The sequence below is a fragment of the Curcuma longa genome, chromosome 1 (assembly GCF_044706935.1).
Source record: "Curcuma longa cultivar G26 ecotype Majalengka, Jawa Barat chromosome 1, ITB_CL_G26_1.1, whole genome shotgun sequence".
NCBI classification, from domain to species: domain Eukaryota; kingdom Viridiplantae; phylum Streptophyta; class Magnoliopsida; order Zingiberales; family Zingiberaceae; genus Curcuma; species Curcuma longa.
Genome location: NC_133861.1, coordinates 9,112,932 through 9,123,364, shown reverse-complemented (window position 1 = coordinate 9,123,364; position 10,433 = coordinate 9,112,932). Strand labels below are relative to the sequence as shown.

The following is a 10,433-nucleotide window of genomic DNA, read 5'->3' as shown; positions in this document are numbered from 1 at the left end:
AATTAACCGTTAATTGATCAGAATCGACTTGATTAGGCATAACTAATCACTGTGTGACACGCACTTAGAATGTTTTGCCACGGGGCAATGGTGCAACGCACTTATTTATATGAATTTTCCTCCAAATGGGGAACGCAATCAAAGGATGTTGGGCATCTGGATTGGTCGCCGTTTGCGCTTCCCGATTTACCCTGGTGGTCGGTGGGAAACTTCCGTGGGATCGGACGCACCCAGAGATGTGACTACTGGGATTATCATTTTTTTTAAATGTTTTGCCACACACCGCACCTACTTAACAAAATATTATGGTGTTGTTTGTTTTATAATTTTTTGCAAATTTTATTTTTAAAAGATCATTCTAAAAGTTAAAAGATAAATAAAGCAAATAAAAAATTGACGTGACAAAATATTGATTTTAAAAAAATAATATTAATATTATTTTTATAAATGATAAATTAAAATAGGAAATTTTCAATTATTGTTAAACATTCTATTTTTCTTCTTAAAAACATTATCTGAACTCGAAAGTTCATTTTATGGGGAAAAAAAATCAGAGCGCATTGATTTGCATATTAGCTGCTGCGCTTTCAGATTCTCGAAGATTTTTTTTTAAAAAAAAATAATAATAAAATGAAAAGAAAAATCGACAGTGACATGAGCGGGTTAAAAAATTGGGGGAAAAAATCAGATATATATCCTACAGTACTTTTTTAAAAAAATACTGATAACTCTTGTATTAAATTTTTTTATTAATTCAGATTATCATCTCTTCCCTTCCCTTGATTCATCTATCGAATAAATCCAAAAGCATGAATAGATCCAGACACAATGTTCTAATTGTCATAGTAATTCAAGCATTGCAATATAAATTTACCCTGTATTAAAATGTGCATGAATTAACCACCGTGTGGTGTTTTACCGCTGCAGTACGCCCGGGGACTTATTCGAACATTTAAATGACTACGGAGATGGTGGTCTTTTCATTCAAATCCAAGACTAACATCATACCAATAGCAAACATGAATGCTTAAGTATCTAGAGAGATGGCACAAATATTCTACATGCAAGCAAATAATAACTAATTGTTACATAAAGTTATTTCCTTTGATATTTAAATAGAAAAAGGAGAGAGTCAAGACAATGCTCATGATCCCCTCTCAAGCAATGTAACTTAATCGCGCACCAGGTAGAGAGCTTTGCTTAGCTGCTCCTGCTCCTTGCCGCACTTGTGCCTCTGATGATTGCCACATTGTCTATTCAGACAAAGATATTGCAGATAGCCATGCATGAAAAGGTCCATTTTTCTTGTTCCTGGAAATTCAAGTGTCCAGTTGAATAAAACATCAGAAAGTGTGGCATTGAAACAATAAATCTAGCACAACAATTCAAATGCTGTTCGAAATTAGCATCATTAGTTGAAACAAATTGCAGAATCAACAGTGGTAGTCATTAAAAAAATGGCATTGCTATGAATTTAGTTCTCTCTGATAATCTTAGCTAACATGTCTATCTTTGTTATCCATTGTATTATCTGTTTCTCAGAGTTAATAATAGTAGAGCCTGCTCTGCTATGGCATCCTCCCTCGTTGATCTGAAATCTGCAGTGATTCTTTAAAAATTTATTTTGCACAAGGAGCTTACAATTTGTTATTGTAATTATCACATCTCAAGATTACCAGAACTAATTTGGGTAGCCGAACTGTTTTCTGCTTCAGAATTCAACAAACCACTCAAATGTTTATATATGCTTTCCACTTCCATCTACTGTTGCCATTAATTCAGGTTGAAAATTTACCATTATATACACATGCAGCATTAATCTTGGCCTTCATTCTCCATCATTTCTTCACACAAATAATTTTTAATTTTTTGCTGCCAACATTCTTCCTTAGCTAGTTACCATAGATCTTAGTATTTGAAACACAGATTTCAATACTAACACAATAATCACTCGGGCACTCTTGGAATACAATGAAGTTATACTTACAAGTACATATCATTTGTATCAATCTCCCTGAAGAGGTTGATATAAAAGCGGAAGCCATTGGGACTAACATCTCTGCATACAAGGCCTGAAAACACTTAAAGCAGGTAAATGTTGATATTCATAGCATACAAATAACAGAAAAAACAAGATCAGTTTCTCAAACCTATGCTTTCAGCAGTCAGTAGTTGTTCTTTGGCAAGAGCAGGTGCAATTCCTAAGGTCAAAGCAGCATCGCTCGGGCTTATTCCTGTTCTAAGTGCCTCTGGCTTTTGTGAAAGGGAAACTATCCTTGCAAAGACCTATATGTAATATTGAAAGAATGAATTAAATATATATAGAGAGAGAGGGATAGTAAAGCAAACTAATTCAGAAAAATTTGTAGATCTCGCACTGAAAAATCTCTGTTCATACTTGGTGGATACCTCTGTTCCTTCATCTTAAATATATAAATAAACCAAATGACAAGCTACTTTTTTTAGAATATCTTATGATGTGAGTTCCATTTCTCGATTTTGCATTGACACCAAGTTACAAGATAATCAAGCATATACACTGGCAGAAGGAATGGATCTATAATGAGAAGTCATAAAATTTTCCCACAGAAGAACATGAATATGCATAAAAGAATAAAGAAACATGTTATACCTCTTCATCCCGCTGAGCTTTACTCTGAATAACCATTACACCACTATCAAACTTCCTAAGCATTACAGAACTGCTAATAAAAACAAATGCTTGTTATAAGAACAGCAGAAAAGAAAAATATAGCAGCTGACTCAAAAATAGCATAATGACTGCAAAAAATCATCTGATGGTGTAGATGGTTTCTTAATTCCTACAGTTACTAATAGGAATATCTAGTCCATCAGTACTAAAACCTGAAAGAAATGAAGGCTTTTATAGTGCATACACATCAAATTTCTCCCAAAGGGTGCAAGCTTGCAAAAGATCCTCAGGTGAAATCAGTGCTGGAAAAGTAGGATTTTAATTTCAGAAAATGGGCAGCATGAGAATAACATATTAAAAGTTTAGTACATATACCAGTTCCTCTTGCACGATTATATAGACAATAGACATCTATCAATGCAATCATTCCTCCAGCCTTCTCAAGTGGCAGCTTGACAAAATCTGCAAGCTAAAAGCCATGTGACGCATCTTAGAAATTATATAGCAAGCAACTCGTCCCAACATTAACTGTAAAATCTCCATCAGATACTGGTCTGGAATGTGATGGGTATCCATCCAGCTGAAGTTTTGACAGGAAAACAATCTATAATGCTTGACGCAATCCTAAATAAAAAAATTCAAAAATGAATTGACAGATCATCATTTGTGGGTGCAAGTTGTACCAATCCATTCTTGGACCAATATGTACTACCTGTACCAGGGAGTGGCACATACTGATTGAGACCTAATACTAAGGTATCAAAAAGAAAACCTACTAATCAAAAAGATTTTGACTCTCTCCCAGCCTTTGATTATCACATACTCACACATTAGTCAACTTTGGCATTGTATCCAAACAAGTTTGCACCCACAAAAATTTGGACTAACAAGCACATGACATGCTAATTATAATTAGACAATATACTATCCTGGTTACCTCCCGAGCTAGTTGCTGATGGTACAAAGCACCAGCTGATTCCTTTGTAACTGGAGATGCAATACCAACACTTAAAAGCCAATCTTGCATATCTTGCTTAGAACCCATCTCTTCTTCATTAGAGTTTCCCTGAGCACTTGAACCTGATAATAACTTCAGCCTCATTTTCTCAGCCAGTTGCACCATCTCCTTAGCCTTACTCTGCAAAATATCAAATTATTGAAAAATTCAGCCATCTCTTCAACAATCAATCCTTATCCCACTAGGTGGGGTCGGTTCAACCATCTCTTCAAGGGAAAAAAAATTCTCAGAAAAAGATTATATGCATCTGCACCATTTAAGTAAACTTATATACCAAAAATAACCAAGGAATATTTATATAAGCAATTTTAAAGTAGAATAATTTTTTAGTTGTTTTTCTAATGGACAGTGTGTAGACTGTAGATTAGATCGAGGATATATGTGTTTCACACTCTTCAATATGTGCTTGAACATGTTTATTTCTTAGTCTTTGATGCAATTGAGATGAAGCTATAAACGACATGAATGCAAGATATTTTCCAAAACCGAGTGGTATTTTACATCTCATACAATGATTGTCTTCAGTAGCTTTCTAATATTACAAAGCCCCAAATTTAGTAGTACAACATATTTGTCCACCATGTTAAGTTCATTTTCTGGTGGACCAGGGAATAGAACAAGCAAATGCATAATTTTCAGTAAGCTCTCAACTCACAAGATTGTGATCATAGAAAACATGGGGGAATGCTTGCATCCCGAGGTCAACAAAATGGTGAACATACCAGTATGGAAAACTGCAAGTGATTCTGCAAGAAAACAAAAAAATAGAGCCCCAAAAGAATTCACTTAAAATTAAGAAACCCTTTATCATAGTTGACTTAGGAATTCATGTCTTAACCAGATTAGGTTGGAAAATCTCGCTATATAGGTTAGGATCTTGATGCGTTTGGGGCTGTTCCCCTCTAGCATTGTTGTGCTGTCTCCTGAACCCTTGGTTAGCTCAATGAGAAATTAAGCCGCATATGTGCATCAGCCCATGAATCTAGGCAGCACCAGAAATCCATAGAAGAATATAAGACACAAACTCAAAATTTATTTAACCAAGAAATGGACAATTCTATCATGTTTCTGTGACTCTATAATACTTTAGGATCCATACAAGTAGAATGCATCTACAAGAATATGGATTTAATATTGCTTCTAGATTTAAGAGAAAGTGGAGTATACAAGAGTTAGGATAATGCACAGTATACAAGAGTTAACACGGTGCTTCTCATGAGTATGCAAGTGTTTTTTTTTCTAGGCGAAGTATCTTAGGAAGGGGCAAGTTGCAGAAGTAATCAGTAGATAGCATAGCAAGTCTTTGTACAATTTGACAAGATACTAGCTTTTTTCATTAAAAAATAAAATAGATGTAAACTTAGTCTTTATGCTCAACCAAACTTCCTTATAAAGGAAAAAATTATATTTAAATTATAACTCAAGGAAATAAAAAGTAAATTTTCCCTAAAATGATGGTTTGGCAACCCTACGACAACATCAAAATGCATGTTGAAGAGGTGTTAATAGAAATATATAACAAAAGGGAACTGAAAATGGCTCCTTTGTACCATTTGTCCTCTTGTAAGAGTTTTAAAAATAGTGTGGGATAGCGGTTGTATAGACTAGAATATCACCAAAAATATCTTAAATGAACTAAAGTAAACATTCTTTAGACAGACAAGACTGTATTCTTCTGCTTCTACATGTTCACAGTTTTTTTTTCTCCATTTACCATTTTCCTCTTATTCTGTTTCATGAATTAAACCTGCAGTTTGTTGTTATCCTGTAACAGCTCCGAGTTGTTCTTTTGCCATATTTGGTCCTAAAACTATGCTTGAAGATTTTCAAGAAGTATAACATGAGCCCTTATCAAGGAAACAATCAGAGTTATCAAACACAATGAGAGAAATAAACCATTCGTGGCAATATCAAACAAAGATGCAGATTGGAAAATTCACATGGGTATAGGATTGCTTTGTCTAGATTTCAGATCAGGATATTGGATCAAACTATTTGAATTGGGAGACTTAAGTGAACTATGCAGATAAGGAGACTGGATATCACTGTGTTTATTGGTATGTTAGGTCAGAGTATTGGTATATCAGATCAGAGTGGATCAGTTTATGTAGATTAGGAATCGTGTCAGACTATGTAAAGGTGCAGAAGATCAAGGTATGTGGATGTAGAGATCAAAACAGAGTTATGGATTGAAACAAAGGAGGCAACAAGCAGATACCTGCCACAAATAGGGGCCAGCTATCTCACAAAATACTAACAGTGTGATTTGAGAATCATTCGTGTAACTGACATAGATTGTGACAAACACAGCAAGTCAATTATAGGGGAAATGCTACAAATAGAAATCTAGATTCCATGGGTAATCTTAAGTTCAACAAAGTACCTATTGAGATTTGTATCAGACTTGAGCATTGGAGGGAGGGATGTACATACCCATCAGGATTGTCAGGAATCCGTACTCTTCACTGGCATTAAACTAGAAGAGGTACAAGCATAGTGGATGGCTTGAAGTCAGTGTGATATCAAAATTCCAAAGATGCAATATTTGACCTTAACAGAACGTTAAAGGAAAGAGTTCACTAACAAGCATAGCAAGAATGAGTAACGGTTAGTGTCCATACAATACATCAACAAGGAACAAATACGAGCAAAGCCATTCTCCTGCTGCCAGATATAATCTCACATCAAAGCAGTTGCTCATGATTGAAAACACAAGATTTTGTTGCACTTCAAATAGACCAGAAATAACTACTGCAATATTGTTGAGCAAGCAATAGTTGTTGATATAAAAAAAAAGAGTAAGAAAGAACCATTAGAGCGTTAAGATCCTGGAAGGCCTCCTGTAAGCTTTTATCTGTGCTCTCCCACAATTCTTGCTCTTTTCTCAAAATCCCTGATACCCCGACCACTGGCATTCTCACCCTAGCCGCCGCTGAGGTCGTCGCAGTTTCCGCCGATCCTGATCCAAAATCTCTCTTTTCCGCCTCCACTGAAACTTCCCACTGCCTCGATCGCAGCACCTCCAATAGCCGGCCGTAGAACACATCAGGATCATTCTTCCCTCTCATCACCACTGTGATCATCTCGGATCGAGTGCCGCCCGCGACAACCCTCCCATCGGGCGATGCCGAGACCTGGATGCGGATCCTGGGGCTAGCGAACATGCTGCGGATGGACTTCTTAGGGGGGTAGGCGTGGACGACGGCAGCGAAGGGGAGAGCAAATCCAGAGGAGGAGGTTTCGTCGATCCATAGGAGGCGGTGGGAGGTGAGGACGAGGAGTCCAGAAAGGAGAGGAGAGAGGGAGGGGTTCTCCCCTGGCTCGAGGTCGACGGAGGGGAGGAGGCAGCGCTCGACCTCTCCAGGGAGGAAGACCGGGCGGCCGGAGGCGGTGAGTGATACAGGAGGCAGCCAATTAACCGCCATGGCAACGACGGCCGGCGCGAAGGTGACGTTCCCAAATCCGGAGCCGATCGGAGTTGGAGATCGCCTTCGGTGTTTCGTGTTTTTTTTTAATAAGCCCTGAAAGTTAGGTACTTTTTAGAAATAGCCATCAAGATTTCAATATTGTCAAAGTTTCTCCGTTGGAGAGCGTATTAAAAGATTAATTTAGACCATTCCACGTTATCGCCTCGTCTAAAAATTAAGTCTATATTGCCTAACGAAAGAAGCAACCATTTATTTAAATTTTTTTAACAGATTAAAAATATTTTTAACAAATTTTTTAAAAATAAATCAAATTTGAACTATCATTTAAAAACATAATTTGTTAAGCTCAGCTTAACTTTATTAAATTACCTTTAATAAGTTTGCAGAGCTCTTTTATAATTTTTTTTAGTTGACATCGTATATCTAATTCTTTAAATCGATTAATTCTAAAGATGATCGATCTGAATGTCACTAGAATAAATCGAAAAGTGTTTATAATGAGGATCTAATAGCCCAACATTTTTAGATTAACTATTGAGTAAAATTCATTCGATAATTTATCGGAGCTAAAATTCAATCTTAAATGTTTAAAAAATCACATAAGTGTTCTACCACTATAACGTAATCCCGAGGCCCTTTACAACACATTTGAAATAAGTTTCTTAAACATAATTCATCCAATTATTCATTAGAAGTGATTAGAGATGTAAATTCGAATGGATCAAATAGAAGCAAAAATATTATAAAAAATTTCAATCCAAATCCGACTCGAACTCGAACTTAATCCGAAATCTCTAAATCTGAACCAAAACCTATATAACCCGACCAATCTAGAAAAAATTTTATTTTCCTCAATAATTTTTAACTTTTATCCGAATATTCCATCATTATTTTACTAACATTCTAGTATGTATATGAAACATTTTAAATTTTAAAATAAAATTTAATTTAATCTAAAAAAATCTCTTAAATTTTAAATCTGAGTCAACTTGAATCCATCTGAATCCAACCCCAACAACATTCATTCCAAAATCTCACTCAAACTCAATCGAATCCAAAAATTTTCCATCCTAATTAATATTTTGTTGGGTAGAGTCCAATTTTTTACAACCCTAGAAGCAACTATTGATAACACCCTTTACAATTAGGCAGATTCTTTTCTAATCCTCGGTTAAAATAGCAAGCGAAGTCATTACCGCTAAAACCTCCCTCCGGAAAGCGAACAAAGCGACAGATTAAATTTGGACAAAAACGAAAGAAGCACGATCAAGGATGTGAATTTAATCAGATTCCTGCATAAATAATGGAGTTCCTTTGGGAATCGGTGGCTCAAAAGAATGCCACAATAATCAATTCTTGAAGAAAAGAAAGAGGGCAGAAGGCGTATGGTTGCGCTACGCCTTCCCAGCAACTTCCTGCCTGTTCTTTCCTCAGATCCATAGGAACGAGTCCAATACCATCGAAGAACACCTAAAGGTCATTCCTTCTTTTCTAATTTCTTGTTTTTTTCATCCCCGCGATGTTCTCTTAATAAAAAAGAAGCATCTTTTCTTGTTCTAGGTTCCTTTTTTTTTCTCCCTTTCTTTGATTCACCGCCTCCCCATTCTTTTTCTGTTTGTTTATTAGTGGAGAGAGGGATGAATCCGTGATCCACCTATGCTTTGAATTTGTTCTTGTTGATGAAGGAGTTGCTCTATGCTTTGACAGAATACTGAGGGATTTTACTTTTGGCTTCTCTTCCTGGAACATTGAACTGGTAAAGGAAGCTTCTTTTTTGCCTTCTGTGTGTGTGTTTCATCCACGAGAATGTCATGAACCTGATCTATGCAATGATTCAACCGTGTTTTTACTTGCAGATTCTTCGTTCAGATCTGCTCTTCCAAGCCAAGAACTGGATTTCCTGTAGATCCATTTTGCTGAATCTTTAGGTTTTTGTTTGGGAATTTGTCAACTTTGTACAAAAAGTAAGCAAGATGAGTGAAGTCCCTGGTGGAAGATACTGGTGCCATGCCTGCAATCGATTAGTTAATCCAGTCATGGAACCAGAACTCAAGTGCCCTCTTTGTGATGATGGGTTTGTGGAAGAGATGGAGAGCAGGGGACTAAATGACTCTGACTCTGTCGGATCCGATAGATCCCTCGCTCTTTGGGCTCCAATCTTGCTAGAAATGCTGGGCGGATCATCTCGCCCGTCGAGGTCTAGAAGAGAGGCAAACGATGAAGGCTCCGATCTAGATCGCGAGTTTGAAAACTTCGTTCGGCTGAGGCGCAGGAGGGGGTCTGCCATTATACAGTTGCTTCAGAGCTTACAGGATGATCCAAGGTCAGGAACAAGCAGCTTGGAAGGTGGTGCGCAAAGGGAAAGGGACAGGGAAGGCCTAATTCTCATCAACCACCCTTTCAACCAGGCCATAATTCTCCGAGGATCATCGGATGCGAACCGAAACGAAGGCCAAGAGTCGAACAACAGCGGCGCCGTCGGTGCCTCACTGGGGGACTACTTCATCGGACCAGGATTGGACATCCTGTTGCAGCATTTAGCAGACAATGATCCAAGTAAGTATGGCACTCCACCAGCTAAGAAAGAGGCCATAGATGCCTTGCCAACAGTCAGGATTGAGGAAGCTATAGGTTGCTCAGTCTGTCTTGAGGACTTCGATATCGGTTTGGAAGCAAAAGAGATGCCATGCAAACACAAATTCCACAGTGAGTGTATCCTGCCATGGCTGCAACTCCACAGCTCATGCCCAGTTTGTAGGTCTCAGTTGCCAGCTGATGAATCAAAAATTTCAAATGAGGCTAGTAATAGCAATAGAATGGGGATTACTGAAGGTGGCACTGGTGAGAGGGGTGGCAGAGGAGATCGTAACAACTTATGGATTCCTGTCCCTTGGCCTTTCAATGGCCTCTTCTCATTATCAGCTTCTCAGAACAGCGCGAACTTAACCTTGAACCCACCACCATCATCATCATCGTCGTCGTCTAACTCTGGAAACAGTAACTCCCCAAGCGAGGAGAACTGACTGTGTTGGATCTTTTCTATGGTGAAAGTCGATAAATTGTAAGTTTCTGCTCGCAAGGATTGGATCGTTTGTCGACATATCTCCTGGAAGTTTGTTGTGGACTTGGAAACTCTCCGGCAGATAAATTACAGGGTTTCAAGGTGTCAATTTATGTTTTTTGTTTAACTTGTTTTGTTTATGGAAGATGTAAGAAACTAAGAATTGAATGTAAATTGAGGTCTGTTGGAAAGATACATTGTAGATGATGTTCAGAAATGGTACTTTCTGTTCAGGGATTTGGGAATTTGTTCATTATTTACTTTTGAAGCAAA

At 37.4% G+C, this 10,433-nt stretch overlaps 2 protein-coding genes across 3 annotated transcripts; one reads left to right on the top strand and one right to left on the bottom strand.

Annotated features, from left to right (window-relative positions):
• Window positions 1–1,011: 1,011 nt before the first annotated feature.
• LOC141838075 (vacuolar protein sorting-associated protein 36) lies at window positions 1,012–7,147 on the bottom strand. Its single transcript, XM_074725469.1, has 8 exons — window positions 6,482–7,147; window positions 3,591–3,791; window positions 3,029–3,122; window positions 2,898–2,955; window positions 2,633–2,702; window positions 2,151–2,286; window positions 1,988–2,072; window positions 1,012–1,311 (listed from the first exon to the last, which is right to left on the bottom strand). The coding sequence occupies exons 1-8, from the start codon at window positions 7,094–7,096 to the stop codon at window positions 1,254–1,256; spliced, it is 1,317 nt and encodes a 438-aa protein (XP_074581570.1). The 5' UTR covers window positions 7,097–7,147; the 3' UTR covers window positions 1,012–1,253.
• A 1,229-nt stretch (window positions 7,148–8,376) lies between these two features.
• Window positions 8,377–10,407, top strand: LOC141828696 (E3 ubiquitin-protein ligase SIRP1-like). 2 transcript variants are annotated; one of them, XM_074716158.1, is made up of 3 exons: window positions 8,377–8,575; window positions 8,807–8,855; window positions 8,956–10,407. In XM_074716158.1, exon 3 carries the CDS (start codon window positions 9,073–9,075, stop codon window positions 10,120–10,122), a length of 1,050 nt encoding a protein of 349 aa, XP_074572259.1. In that variant the 5' UTR covers window positions 8,377–8,575; window positions 8,807–8,855; window positions 8,956–9,072; the 3' UTR covers window positions 10,123–10,407. The 2 variants fall into 2 exon arrangements, with proteins under 2 accessions (XP_074572259.1, XP_074572267.1); XM_074716166.1 differs by lacking the exon at window positions 8,377–8,575 and having other exon boundaries at window positions 8,602–8,855.
• Window positions 10,408–10,433: the final 26 nt, after the last annotated feature.